Here is a 15538-nt window from a genome sequence, read left to right as displayed (position 1 = left end):
TGTCAACTTCTCTACATCGGCGAGACCAAGCGCTGGCTCGGCGATCGTTTCGCTGAACACCCCCGCTCAGTCCGTCAACCAATCTGAACCGGTGGCTCAGCACTTCAACTCCCCCTCCCATTCCCAATCCGACCTTTCTGTCCTGGGCCTCCTCCATTGTCAGAGAGAGGCCCAGCGCAAATTGGAGGAGCAGCACCTCATACTTCACTGGGGTAGTTTACACCCCAGCGGTGTGGACATTGAACATTGACTTCTCTAACTTCATGTAGCCCTTGTTTTCCCTCTCCATCTCCCTTCCCACTTCTCCCACTAGTCTCACTGTCTCGAACTACATTCTTTATTTGTCCCGCCCCCTCCCCCGACATCAGTCTGAAGAAGGGTCTCGACCAGAAACGTCGCCAATTCCTTCACTCCATAGATGCTGCCTCACCCGCTGAGTTTCACTGGCATTTTGTGTCTACTGGTACCTATAATAATTAAAATATACAATCTATCGCTCCAGGACTCAATTTGATTAGCTTCACAATTATTGACATGGGATCAATGCTGTGCAGCGTTTGATGTTGCTGCAAACCTTTGATTCTATGATTAGGCCCACTTCAGAGTCATGGTACAATATCACTTTGATGGTGGCAGTGTCTGTACATTAGTGAGCTACTCTGAGTTTCCCTAGGGGATAGAAACATAGAAACATAGAAAATAGGTGCAGGAGTAGGCCCAGCCCTTCGAGCCTGCATCGCCATTCAATATGATCATGGCTGATCATCCAACTCAGTATCCTGTACCTGCCTTCTCTCCATACCCCCAGATACCTTTAGCCACAAGGGCCACATCTAACTCCCTCTTAAATATAGCCAATGAACTAGCCTCAACTACCTTCTGTGGCAGAGAATTCCACAGATTCACCACTCTCTGTGTGAAAAATGTTTTTCTCATCTCGGTCCTAAAAGACTTTCCCCCTTATCCTTAAACTGTGACCCCTTGTTCTGGACTTCCCCAACATCGGGAACAATCTTCCTGCATCTAGCCTGTCCAACCACTTAAGAATTTTGTAAGTTTCTGTAAGATCCCCTCTCAATCTTCTAAATTCTAGCGAGTACAAACCGAGTCTATCCAGTCTTTCTTCATATGAAAGTCCTGCCATCCCAGGAATCAGTCTGGTGAACCTTCTCTGTACTCCCTCTATGGCAAGAATGTCTTTCCTCAGATTAGGAGACTAAAACTGTACACAATACTCCAGGTGTGGTCTCACCAAGACCCTGTACAACTGCTTTGTTTTCACCAATGTGTGTTTGCACATGAAACCGTATAGCTTTGCTATTTTATCTTTCAGAGGACAGCGTTAGTAATGAGGAGCAGAAAGGGAAGAGCTTACCTAGTTTCCTGATGTCTCCGCTGACTTCGACAGAACACAGAGATCATGAGAGGCACGCGCGACGAGGGAGAGGTTACACGAAGGAGACTGCGATGGATCAGGATGGGCTGCAGTCACTTTGCAGGTAGATTCATGTTTATAATTTGGCTTCTTATCCTCTTCATTCATTTCCTCTTTTGCTGTCTCCCTTCTGGAGGGTGGGATGCAGTTGCAGGAGGTTAATTTGGCCGCGGTACTTGGCTGGCACCGTAGGCAGTGCACAGAAACAGCGTTGCTTCGTGACATCAAAGTAATAGGGAAGAAGTAGACCATTCAACATCATGCCAATGAAGAGGCATCAGTCTAGTCTAAAACCCCTGTCCCACGGTACGAGTTCATTCCAAGAGCTCTCCCGAGTTTGCCCGGATTCGAACTCGGAGATTTACGGTAATGGCCGCTCGTCGGTACTCGGGGCTTCCGTGGACATTTTTCAACGTGTTAAAAAATCTTCACGAGTCTTCCCGTGCTTACCTGCCATTAGCGAGTCTTCCCAAATACCTGCCGTTAGCGCTAAGAGACGACCCCGAGCTCCGACGTACCTGCTACGTTCATTCTCCGTGCTTACCACGAGCTTGATTTTTTTTTAAACTCGGGAGAGCTCTTGGAATGAACTCGAACTGTGGGACAGGGCTATGACACTCTAATTGATATCCAGCCACTAACTGGAGACGGTGAGCATTTCTTCCTTCACTATCCTTTCAGGTAAAAGGTCTAGACACAAAATGTCACCTCTTTCTTTTCAGAGATGCTGCCATGTTTATTGTCATGTCCGCTATTTGGGACACATGACAATAAACTCTCGACTTGACTCTCTTGACTTGACCTGCCTGATCCGCTAAGCTACTCCAGGATTTTGTTCTATCTTTGCTGTAAACAGACGTTTGCAGTTCCTTCCGACACAAAAAGATTCCCATGTCCATCGCACTTCATCTTTATACTTTGTTTATCTTGCACTAAATGTTATACCTATTATCCGGCATCTGTACACTGTGGACGGCTTGATTGTAATTGTTATATTACTTCAACTTCTCCCATACCACCTAACCACAAATATGCCTCTTAGGAGAAGGGTCCCCCCCACCCCCGCAAAACATCACTATCCATGTTCTCCAGAAATGCTGCTTGACCCGCTGAGTTATTCCAGCACTTTGTGTCCTTTTACGCCTCTTGGGTTTTGACTTCTTAGTCAAGGGATTCAGATCCTTCCTGTTAACTCTTCCTGTCTACCTCCTCATCATTTTATACTCCTCCGTTAAACTTTCCCCTATCCATACAAGCACACCAGACTCTGCACAGAAATTCTCCCATCCTGGACATATCCCTGGAAGATTGCTCTGTGCCCTCTCTAATGCCATCACATCCTTCCTCTGGTGCAGAGACCAGAATTGCACACTGTTCTCACAGTATCCACAGACTAACTGGGTGTTTAAGTTTGGTTCTAGTATGACTACTGTTTTGCACTTGGCCAATAAGACCTCCTACCCCCTCCCTGTACCTTTTAAATAAAATTGCATCTGGCCTTGAAACGATTAAAATGCAAGAAATTGCAGAGAGTTGTGGACGTAGCCCAGACCATGTTGGGCGAGTCCAGAACCAGGGGCCACAGTCTTAGAATAAAGGGGAGGCCATTTAAGACTGAGGTGAGAAAACACTTTTTCACCCAGAGAGTTGTGAATTTGTGGAATTCCCTGCCACAGAGGGCAGTGGAGGCCAAGTCACTGGATGGATTTAAGAGAGAGTTAGATAGAGCTCTAGGGGCTAGTGGAATCAAGGGATATGGGGAGAAGGCAGGTACGGGTTATTGATAGGGGACGATCAGCCATGATCACAATGAATGGCGGTGCTGGCTCGAAGGGCCGAATGGCCTCCTCCTGCACCTATTTTCTGTTTCATCACACCAACCAACCTCCCTTTCCACAGGCTCCATTTTCACTTCTCGCTGCCTCGGCAAGGCCACCAGCATAATCTAGGACCAGTCTCACCCTGGCCACCCCTTCTTCTCCCTTGTCCCATCAAGCAAGAGATACAGAAACTTGAAAATGCATACCTCCAGATTTGGGGACCATCCTCTCCAGCTAGATTGTGGTCTTGACCTCCCATCCACCTCATTGGAGGTCTTTGAACTATCTTTAATCAGACTTTATCTTTCACTAAATGTTACACCCTTGATCCAGTATCTGTGCACTCTGGACAGCTTGACTGTAATCATGTATAGTCTTTCTTTTGACTGGATCGCATGCAATAAAAAAAGCTTTAAACTGTACCGTGACAATGATAAACTAAACTAAAATGAAACAATAGGCTATTTGGATGCCAATACAACAGTGCATAATCGGACACAAAGTCTAGGCTCAAAACATCATCTTTTCATATTCTCCAGAGATACTGCCTGACCTGCTGAGTTATTGCAGCACTTTGTGTCCTTGTGTATTAAGCAGCATCTGCAGTTCATTATTTTCTACAACAATGCATAATGTTGCATCCATGGAGCTGGAACATCCACTGGAAGCCAGATTCCAAAGATCCAAAGCCTTTTAGATTAAGAGAGTTAAAGTTGATGCACCACTGATGTTATTTTATTAACAACCCAACAATACACTGTGGCTTGGATACAAGGAACTGCAGCTGCTGGTTTACAAAATAAAAACACAAAGGTGACGTTTCGGGTCAGGACCCTTCTTCAGACTAATTGTAAGGAGGACGGAGAAAGCTGGAAGAGAGGCAGGGCAGGATAAAGCCTAGGAAGCAAAGGGTGAATGGTGATAGGCTGATGGTGGACAAAGGGCAGAGATGAATAGACAGGTGTGAGACAAAAGGATCGAAGGGTTGCAAATAGTGAAGCTAGAGGAAGGAATGGTGATGAATGGGAACACAAGGGCTTTGATGAAGTAATCTGGGTGATGGGTTAATGAGGACATTTAGAGAGAGAGAGAACAAAACAAAGGAACATATGTGTAAAATGCAGAGATATAGAGAATGCTAGGTAGGGCACTTCATACCAGTAAAGAAAGAAAATAAGCTTGAGCCAATATTACAGATGGATGACAAACAGAAAAACTGACTAGTTCCAATGAGGAAGGCGAGTTACCTGAAGCTGGTAAATTTGTGATCGAGTCCAGAAGACTGCAACATGCCCCACTGTTTGATGAGGTGTTGTTCCTCAAGCTTGCACTGGGTCTCATTGTAACAATGCGGAAGCCACAAACAGCGAGGTCAGAATTGGGTGAATTGAAGTGGCCATTTGGACAATAGGAAGCTCAGGGTTATTGCTGCAGACTGAAGGCAGGTTCTCGGCAAAGCAATCTGCTTTTGGTTTCTCCCATGTGGAGGAGACCCACATTGTGAACATCACATGCAATGCACTAAACTGCAAGAAGTGCAGTTGAATTGCTGCTTCACCTGAAACGACTGCTTGGGTAGCTGGATAGTGGGATGGGTTAAGGTAAAAGGACAGGTGGTGCATCTTTTGTAGTTGCATTGTAAAATGCCATAAGAAAGGTATGGGTTGGTGGAACTTGAAGGGCAGGCCTGGGAGTTATGACGGGAAAGATCACATCAGAATGACGAAGAGGGAAAGATAAGATTTTCCACTGACGTGCTCCTTAGCATCTTTCATCTTCCTGAACTGTTGCTTCCCCTCAGTATTATGAGATTTAGGAGGACGGAGGAAGGCTTTGCGTTGAGAGGAATACTTAAGTTTCTAAGCACATGGGCAAACTGTTGCCTCACAATGCCAGATTCCCAGGTTCGATCCTGACCTTGAGTGTTACTGGTGTGGACTTTAGCAAGTTCTCTCTATGATTGCTCGGGTTTTTTCCAGGTGCTCTGGTTTCTACCACGTCCCAAAGTAGCGCAGGTTTGTAGGTTATTTTGCCTTTGTTGTAATTGAGGAATAAAACAGCGAGGAATTGGATGTGGCAAAGGGTGGGCTGCAGACTAGAACCAGGGGGAATGGCAATCTGCTTTTGCGTGAATGTGGAGGAGACCCACATTGTGAACATCACATGCAATGGGAAGTGCAGTGGCTCCATGCAATAGCTTTCAAGTGGGATAAGGTAAAAGGCCTGTCCCATTGTAAAATGCCATAAGACTTTCAACTGACCTAATTCACGAAAAGATCTGCCGAGTTTGATAAGATTTTCCACTGACTCTCCTTACTCGCAGCATGGTCGTCACAAGCTCGTAGCAGGTCGTGATACTAGTCGGAGGGTATTCGTTGGCATCAAGTAGGTTTCGGGGGCAAACTGTTTTCTCGCAAGCCTGATGAAAAATTCGTCCACGAGTAAAAAAGGTCGTGAATTAGGTCGTGAAAGTGTGGCGGACAACATTGTTCACTTACTCTCGACATAACATAGACATAGAAACATAGAAACTAGGTGCAGGAGTAGGCCATTCGGCCATCGAGCCTGCACCGCCATTCAATATGATCATGGCTGATCATCCAACTCAGTATCCCGTACCTGCCTTCTCCCCATACCCTCTGAGCCCCTTAGCCACAAGGGCCACATCTAACTCCCTCTTAAATATAGCCAATGAACTGCCCTCGACTACCCTCTGTGGCAGAGAGTTCCAGAGATTCACCACTCTCTGTGTGAAAAAAAAAAAATCCGTGAAAGACCATTGTTCACTTACTCTCGACGTAAAATCCAGACCATTGTGTATTTTTTTTTAAAGTAAACTGAATAGTTCACAGACATGTTAGTGTAATAGTATGACCTTACCATTCTTTCCTTTCTTACCATGGTTTTCTTTTCTTTAGTGAGTATAATAACCCCACAATAATGGGAAACAACGAGAGAACAGTAACAGAAGAGGCAGCTAAATCACCCGGCAGTGATTTTGACGATTTGAATGAAGTATTGGATATTGACAATGACTGATGTGGACATGGTGAGTCCATCTTGCATTAACTATTTCTCCTTGAAGCATTGGAAATGCTGATGCAAAAGATACTGCAAATATTCGGAAGTAAAATTAATTACTTGGGTAATAAAATTACAGTGTATGTTGCAATGATTAGAAAATTATGATTGAAATATCTGCTGCTATTATAGCTTCAAATAATTGTTTGATTATTGCTGCCAGGTTGAAATCTAAAATATATATTTTTTTAACGTTTCACTGTTCACCTTTGAACACAAAGATTAAAAGGGTCTTTGGTGAACCTAGGGCAGCACAGTGGCAGAGTTGATGCCTCAACACTCCGATGACCAAGGTTCAATCCTGAATTTCAGTGTTTTTCATATGGAGTTTCCATGTTCCTGCTGTGACAGTGTGGGCTTCCAACAACTCCCCCCCCCTGGTAGCCAGTAGATCGATGGTGGAACCTGTGGGGAGATGATGGGAATGTGGGGGATATAACATTGGATCACTAAAGAGTCAGTATGAATAGGTGCATGATGGTCATATTGGACGGTGAGCCGAAGGACAGTCATACAGCATGGAAACAGGCCCTTCAGCCCAACTTGCCCAGGCTGACTAAGATCTACTCTACCTCATCTACTTTAGTCCCTCCCTCCCATGTTTGACCCACACCCCTCTAAACTTTCCTCTCTCTCTGTTATGGAAATCCATGACATTCCAAATGGGAGTATGTCCCCATGAAATAATGTTTTAATATTTTGTATGAGATATCAGAAGGGCCAAATCTACTCTTGCATGGTGTTCTGGACAAAACCAAGTGTACAATGTTGAGGAGTACATTGTCCTACCCAATACCTATCCCTCAACCACAGAAAATGACAAAACCTGGATCTCAGCTCAATATCAGGGGCCTGCTGTGTGGAAAATGGCTGCAAGTGTTTTGCCCACTTTAGAACAGTAACCATCCTTTAAGGCCATTCTATGTAATATTTTGAGATGACACAACTTGAAAGGCATTGATAGCAACATCAGTTTGTGAGAGGTGAAAGATTTAATTAAACTCCAGGAGCAACTTGCTCCATACAAAGGGTGGTGGGTACATTGAATGAGCTGGCCGACAAAGTAGTTGATTCAGGTCCAATGACAACATTTAAAAGACACTTGGATGGGAAAGGTTTAGAGGAATATGGGCTAGGTAAACGAGCAAAATAGGACAAGCTTGGTTAGTTGCGCAGAACACCCGGCTCTGTGCTGTATGACTAACAGATTGCTTTCTGGAAAATAAAATACAACATTCTTAGTTTCAAAGGGTTGCATTGTAGAAAAGATCAAGGAGATTTGAATAGTATTTCAATGTCAGTAAAATGGTGTACTTTTGTTATTTTCATAGATGCCAGTGGCAGGAATAACTCAAGGCACCACCTCCATCAACATTTCAATTGTGCGCAGTCAAAGGCTCCGAACTCTTCAAAAAGAATTTAAAATATAAACATTTTGAGAATTAGAGGACAATGTAAAACGGTTGGTGGTAATGTTGCAGTACCGAGAAGCGAAGCACAATGACCTCACAGATAACCTTCTGCAGAAGTATATCTCCCTTGGGTGGGATCATTCTTTGATGGACATTTGTTTTCTGCAGCTCACACCAAAACATTTTATTTCATCCTTTCAAAAATGTTTGAAAACAGTTCCCTGTTCATGTCACATAGAAAATAAGTGCAGGAGTAGTCCATTCGGCACCGGGCCAGCACCCCCAGCTAATATGATCATGGCTGATCATCCACAATCAGTACCCTGTTCCGGCTTTTTCCCCCCATATCCCTCGATCCCCTTAGCTCTGTGCTAAATCTAACTTGCTCCAGTTGTACAATATGTGGAATATTATGTTAACATTCCCAATCTGCACTTACTAATGAAGAATGGTTACTTGGGTAAAGAAATAGGGAGATGCTAATGTCAATTAAATCACATTTGGCATAACAGCAGAAAAAGGTGACAAAATGAGCGAAATATATGTCTTTGCATTTAATAATGTATCAAAACTAACTGTTTTATTATGTATTTACAAATCATGAACTGAGTGCCAAGTAATATATAGGACAATTTTATCAAAGGATGCCAGAACTATAATTTTAATAGTTAATGCACGTGAAGATGCATCAGAATCTGTTAGTCATGAATTATTAACCAAGTGTTAGAAAGACCAGCTCCTGTTGGGGGTTAAGTCTGTGATTGGCTGATGATCTAGGTAAGAGCTGCTAGTGGAGGCAAGTCAGATGGTCAGATTAAACTGAGATATTTAAAATTCAGTGAAGCTAGGTTATTCAAATGAGGTCCAAGCTTGCTTGATAAAGGAGAATGTAATGGGGATAGTTGACAAAAGCAATGGTTAGTAGATAAAAGCAAATGTTGATTTACCAAAAAAACTCCACAGTGCTGGAGTAACTCAGCGGGTTGGGCTGAAAAAGGGTCCCAATCTGAAACATTGCCTGTCCATCTCCTTCAGAGTTGTTGAGTTACTCCAACGCCTTTTTTTTTCAACAATTGTCAAGTCAAGAGTCAAGAGAGATTATTTGTAATGCCCCAGGTAGGACAATGAAATTCTTGCTTGCTGCAGCACAACAGAATATTGTAGGCATAAATACAGAACAGATCAGTGTGTCTATATACCGTATATTTTTCACATTTAAACATTTTTCACGCAGAGAGTAGTGAATCTCTGGAACTCTCTGCCACAGAAGGTAGTTGAGGCCAGTTAGATGTGGCCCTTGTGGCTAAATCAGGGGGTATGGAGAGAAGGCAGGTACAGGATACCGAGTTGGATGATCAGCCATGATCATATTGAATGGCGGTGCAGGCTCGAAGGGCCGAATGGCCTACTCCTGCAACTATTTTCTATGTTTCTATAATTATATATACGCATAAATAAACAGATAGTGCAAAAGGCTGTTATAGTTCAGAGTTTGTTTGAAGTTGTGTTTAATAGTTTGATGTCTATGGGGAAGCAGCTGTTCCTGAACCTAGATGTTGCAGATTTCAGGCCCCTGTTCCTTCTACCTGATGGCAACAGGGAGATGGGTGGGTGGCCAGGATGGTGTGGGTCCTTGATGATATTGGCAGCCTTTTTGATTCCTAATAGATTATAAATTCTGATTTAACTGTCTAGTGGGTGTAGTCTTGGTCCAGCAAGTCCAAAGTTATTTCAAATTCTCCATAGCCAATTGAATTTAATATAGCTGGTACAGTATTTGCAAAAAAAAAACGAAAATGTCCATAAAAACTTAAACAGGCGTGCCAAGACCCCCTAGGTTACAGTATGGCAATTAATGCTAGGTCGATCCTTAACTTTAAATTGAGATTGCAACTTTGGTTATCAGAAATATTAAAGGAAGTTTGGGGGAAACTTGTTGATGTAAAATTAGAGCAAGGATTTGCATTGGTTTTATTAAATGGGGGTGGGGAGTGGGGGGTGGGTCCATGGGGAAATCAGGCTGAAGAGATTAAATGTTCCAATATCAAGAAAACCATCTGTAAAGCAGCCTTGCAAGGGAATATCTGTCAGTAACAACCCAAGCAGCCAACTAACAGTGTACTCAACACAGAAAACTCCACCATTGTAACTGCTGGAAACAGTGTATATGTTGGCAGCACTATCACACAGCCAAGTCAAGCAACAGCCTGATGTGGTTTAGATCTGTCGACCAGCCAGAATCTTACATTTCAGTTTCCATCCATGGGTATAACTGGCTCCCAGGGCTAATGTGGTAAATAATCATATAAATTTAGCTCTGGGAGTCTTCAATATTGATCGTTGAACCATTAGTTTCAAGTCAATATATATATGCCTCACCCACCCTCTTCCTGCCCATTCCACAAATTGCTAAATATCAAATTTGTCCCAGTAAACCTTTTTACTGAAAAATGTGAGGTTATCCACTTTGGCGGCAAAAACAAGGGAGCAGATTATTATCTCAATGGGGTTAGGTTAGGTACAGAGAGACCTGGGTGTCCTTGTACACCAGTCACTGAAAGTTGGCGTGCAGGTACAGCAGTCAGTGAAGAAAGCTAATGGAATGTTGGCCTTCATAACACGAGGATTTCAGTATAGCAGTAAAGTGGTTCTTCTGCAGTTGTATAGGGCTCTGGTAAGACCACACCTGGAGTATTGTGTACAGTTTTGGTCTCCCTAATTTGAGGAAGGACATCCTTGTGATTGAAGCAGTGCAGCGTAGGTTCACGAGATTGATCCCTGGGATGGCAGGACTGTCATATGAGGAAAGATTGAAAAGACTAGACTTGTATTCACTAGAGTTTAGAAGGATGAGGGGGAAATTTTATAGAAACATATAAAGTTATAAAAGGACTGGACAAGCTAGATGCAGGTAAAATGTTCCCAATGTTGGCCGAGTCCAGAAACAGGGGCCACAGTCTTAGAATAAAGGGGAGGCCATTTAAGACTGAGGTGAGAAAAAAACAAAAACGTTTTCACCCAGAGAATATTGAATTTGTGGAATTTCTTGCCACAGAGGGCAGTGGAGACCAAATCACTGCATGGATTTAAGAGAGGGTTAGATAGAGCTCTAGGGGCTTGTGGAATCAAGGGATATGGGGAGAAGGCAGGCACGGGTTATTCGAAAATAGTTGCAGGAGGAGGCCATTCGGCCCTTCGATTGGGGACGATCAGTCATGATCGCAATGAATGGCGGTGCTGGCTCGAAGGGCCGAATGGCCTCCTCCTGCACCTGTTTTCTATGTTTCTACAGAAACTACAGATGCTGGAATCATGAGCAAGAACACAAAGTGCTAGAGAAACTCAGCAAGTCCTGAAGGGAACAAAGACAATTGGGGTTGGGACTCTTCTTCAGATCGTAATGGAAATAATGCAAGGACATTAAATTTAAGCTCCATCCCACTTCTCCTCTTAGTTCAAGTGGATATATCTACGGCATGTTTTGAAGATTAGTAAGATTATTTCTCCCCTCTTACTCCACCTAAATCAATTAATAATAAATCACATTGCTGTGAACAAGATATTTTGTACAAACAATGGCTATCCTATAGGTCTACATAGCAGCAGCCTTTAAAGAAAAACCTTGAGTGATTGAATGTTCAGTCAGGGCTTTGCAAAGACATTTTCAACTTTGAATTTATTTTTGTTTTACACAAAGCACTTTGGACTGATCCATTTCAGTACTGTCTCCAATATACAAATACCAGTTTTATAACCCGGAGATTCGAGTAGCCATTTAGATGACTTTTTGGAGGTTGACCTCACACAGAGCAGGAAAACTATGAAAGCTTCAACCAGGTTACAAGGGAAAGGTTTTTGTTTTAAATCCATAGGAAGAGGAGACCGTACCTTTCTTTGTTTTCAATTAAAGAAGTCATGGCTATATGCCGGTCGAATACCTCTCCAAGGTGTAATGTGTGACATGGGCCCGAGGCTATTGTGCCCCATAAATTACAGTGAAATGGCCATATCACCGCCTCAAGCAGTGCATTAAATATCTCCCCTGCCTCCTCATTAAGAGCACAATTGCAGGCCTCGATGGTGGAAACTGAGGGGGGAGTGGGCTGCATTTGACACATTATTTGCATACTGCATTGACGTGTGGAAATGCAGAGGCCTAAGAATCATTGCCAAAATAATGTTATACTATATTTGGGCCCCTTTACGTGGAATTAAATGAACTATTAAAAAAAAATCAAAAAATTTATTTAAGTGGTCGAAACCAAAACAGTCTTCATAACTGCTTCATAAAGGAGGAAGCTGAAGATAAATTGATTCATCGCACATTTAAACAAAGGGAAAGGTAATTGAAGAAAGACAGTTTAGATTAAATTACATTTCAGAATGAGAGTGCCCATGCTTTGGGAGAGGTTGTGTCAGCAAATTCAAGGTGGCTGCATTTAGTTAAAGACAATGATTGATGTATTAAAAGACACAGAATGGCTTGTTGGAAGAATTTCAAGTAATGATTCTTTCCCAGACTCCAGCATTTGCCCAGTGGGTCCTTCACCCTGGCCACTGTTAATCATATTGTTCAACAGCTTGGGTATTTAAATATCATTGTATTTTGATTTACTGGAAGGAACTGCATCTCAGTCCTCAAAAGAACATGTAGTTTGAAACACTGAATGATCAGTTGATTTGTGTGATAAGCAGACCTTCTGTGGGAAATTAAATTTAAACTAAACAAGTGCACCAGAATGAGATTCTCCTAAACATCTGTGTACGACAAATCTAATAGCTTAATAAAGGTTACCCAAGTTTTGAGATTCAATAAGCATCTTGCGTCTCAAAGTCCATCAATTTCCATTGTAAATTCAAGGAATTGATGAGCAACTTGGTGTATACTTTGACGAAAGTAGAGAAAAATCTTCATGAAAAAAAAATGTACCTGGAATTATTTTGTTTTCAATAATCATTAATTGGGTTGTGTATTCAAATTGAGCCTAGAATTTGGATCCACCAGTGTGTGTTTTTCAGAAGCAAATTGGATGTAAAAGCGATTTTACCTGGGGCAGATTGAGCTAGTGATCATTTCTGGGGGAATTCATGCTCCTTGGGAAATTAGCTTGGCTATTTCCATGTGCAATTTGCCTTTGTGTCTCCGACGTTTTCCCAACTTTGTTTACACGACAGAAGTTGTGCACATTTTCTCTCCTGCAGGCATAAATAACCTGCAAGATGGTGCCAGTGCTTGGTGACTGTGTCCTCTTACCAAAGAAGGATCTACTAGCATTTAATACAATCAGTCTTACTCTTTTTAAATAGCTTTTATCTATTGTACTCGAGTTTGATGCGATTGTATATATGTATATAGATTATCTGATCTGATGGGATAGCATGTAAAAGTAAGCATTTCACAGCACCTCTGTACTTGTAACAATAATAAATCTCAATCTAAATTGGATAGTTTGGATACAAACTTGCATAAAGAAAACTATTGCATTGTTGTATTTGCATCTGCTCAGCGGGATGCCTCTTTAGGCAACTGTGAGAGCTGACTGGGCAACTACGGAACTCACTGCAGGCTCTTTAAACACCTTCCAAAGTTCAGCACATGCATAAACTAAGAGGGATTGCTTTATTTAGCTTTAAGCTGCTGACATGGTCATTCCATGGGTGCCATGGTCATGACACCATCACCAACAGTGCATTTACAACCTTTCTAGCTGAGCGTGGCATGGTTTGCAGGAATGCCAACAGCTGCCACTATAGCGTCAACGCTCAATGATGGATGTGCCCTTTAATATGGACGGATTTCAACAGTAGCCACATATTCAGAATAGCTTATGACAGTGAAAATAAAATGAACATTTTCTGCACCAGAAAACAATCTTTTCAGTATAATACCTACACACAGGTTTTGGGTGCCTGTGTGATTGCATGATTTTTGTTGCTTTACCCTTAACCTTGAAATTCCTAACGAGATTGTAACATTCTTCTGCACGGGCATAATTTTAGAAGAATTCTTATTATTGGCAAGAGCCTGTGGCTATCTCTACGTTTTAGAGATACAGCACGGAAACAGGCCCATCAGTCCACTGGATCCGCGCGGACCAGCGATCCCTGCACTATCCTACACACACCAGGGACATTTTACATGTATACCAAGTCAATTAACCCACAAACCTGTACTTCTTTGGAGTGTGGGAGGAAACCGGAGCACCTGGAGAAAACTCACACAGGTCACAGGGAGAATGTATCAACTCCGTACATGATCGAACCTCGGTTTCTGCCGCCGTAAGGCAGCAACTCTACTCCTGCGTCACCGTGCCGGCCTGGTGGGTCTCCTCCCATCAATGTCACACTGCACCACACTCCTTACATCCCTGTCACCATGGCTTCAATGCCACTCCAGGATTGTGATACGCTCTCTCCTTTTCCAAAACAGCCACAATGTATTGCATGGCTGCCATAGAGTGTGCGACTCAAACTGATGCCCTACTCTTATTGCTGTGCATTCAATAGTTCCAGATCTTTTTAAAATTTGGACCAACGTGATATTTAAATTTTAAATTGATTTGGCACTGCTATCAGGATTAAAAGAGCTCTTCTGTTGAAATTAAGGACCAGCTAAACCTCTGGAGAATCATCATCTTAGATTCCAAATAACAATGCTTAATTAGGCTAATATAGCTATAAGAAGCTTAGGGACTACCATTACTGAAATGTTAAATTTTAAATCATTTTCATCTAATCTGTGCATTTCATCCAATTAAGTTCAAATTGCAGGAAACTCACCTTGCATATATGTTAAGTGACTGTAATTCTGTACATCAATAATGAAATATGTGATTTTTCACTATAAAACAAATGTTATGTTTTAGAAAATGTAAATAACATTTAAGACGTCAGAGGGTCCTTGGCACAGTGTAACTATTCTTGAAGATAGTATTTCAGGTAGATGGTTATACATATAAAATTATAAAAGGACTGGACAAGCTAGATGCAGGAAAATATTTCCCAATGTTGGGCGAGTCCAGAACCAGGGGCCACAGGCTTAGAATAAAGGGGGAGGTCATTTAAGACTGAGGTGAGAAAAAGCTTTTTCTACCCTAGAGTTGTGAATTTATGGAATTCCCTGCCACAGAGGGCAGTGGAGGCCAAGTCACTGGATGGATTTAAGAGAGAGTTAGATAGAGCTCTAGGGGCTAGTGGAGTCAAGGGATATGGGGAGCAGGCAGGCACGGGTTATTGATAGGGGACGATCAGCCATGATCACAATGAATGGCGGTGCTGGCTCGAAGGGCTGAATGTCCTCCTCCTGCACCTATTCTCGATGTTTCTATGTTAGGAAGGCATGTGGGATATTGGCTGCCTTTAGTTGGGGCTTTGATTCAAAGAGCTGAAAGGTTATACTCCAACTTTACAAAACATCAGTCAGACCTCATATGGATTACCAGTGCTGGTCATCAGGAGAAAGTGGAGGGGCTAGTCCCCCCCCCCCCCCCCCCCCCCCCCCCCCCCCCCCCCCCCCCCCCCCTGAGGAGGTAAAGAGACACGATTGGGGTATATAAAATTATGAAAGGTATAGATAGGGTAGAATAAAAGTAGGTGGTCACTGATTTAGTGTTAATGGGTAGAGATTTAGTAGGGATCTGAGGGGGGACCTTTCTCACCCAGACAGTGGCTAGGGATGCACTGCCAGAGTCAGTGGTGGAAGCAGAGTTGCGGAGAGAATTTATTCAGTATTAAGATAAGCACTTAAATTCCTTGACATAAAAGGCTACAGGCCAAATGCTGGAAGGTGT

The 15538-nt window shown here is 42.7% G+C and overlaps 1 protein-coding gene across 1 annotated transcript in view; it reads left to right on the top strand.

The window, feature by feature from the left end:
• Positions 1–15219, top strand: part of LOC129697825 (cohesin subunit SA-2-like) — a 132735-nt gene extending 117516 nt beyond the window's left edge. The window contains exons 31-33 of the mRNA XM_055636468.1: positions 1334–1499; positions 6174–6304; positions 7668–15219. Of these exons, the coding sequence (XP_055492443.1) occupies positions 1334–1499; positions 6174–6294 (287 nt within the window). The 3' untranslated portion in view covers positions 6295–6304; positions 7668–15219. The remainder of the gene's footprint in view (positions 1–1333; positions 1500–6173; positions 6305–7667) is intronic.
• The last annotated feature ends 319 nt before the right edge of the window (positions 15220–15538 follow it).

The sequence above is a fragment of the Leucoraja erinacea genome, chromosome 6 (assembly GCF_028641065.1).
Source record: "Leucoraja erinacea ecotype New England chromosome 6, Leri_hhj_1, whole genome shotgun sequence".
NCBI lineage: Eukaryota > Metazoa > Chordata > Chondrichthyes > Rajiformes > Rajidae > Leucoraja > Leucoraja erinaceus.
This window is presented reverse-complemented; position numbering and strand designations above follow the sequence as displayed.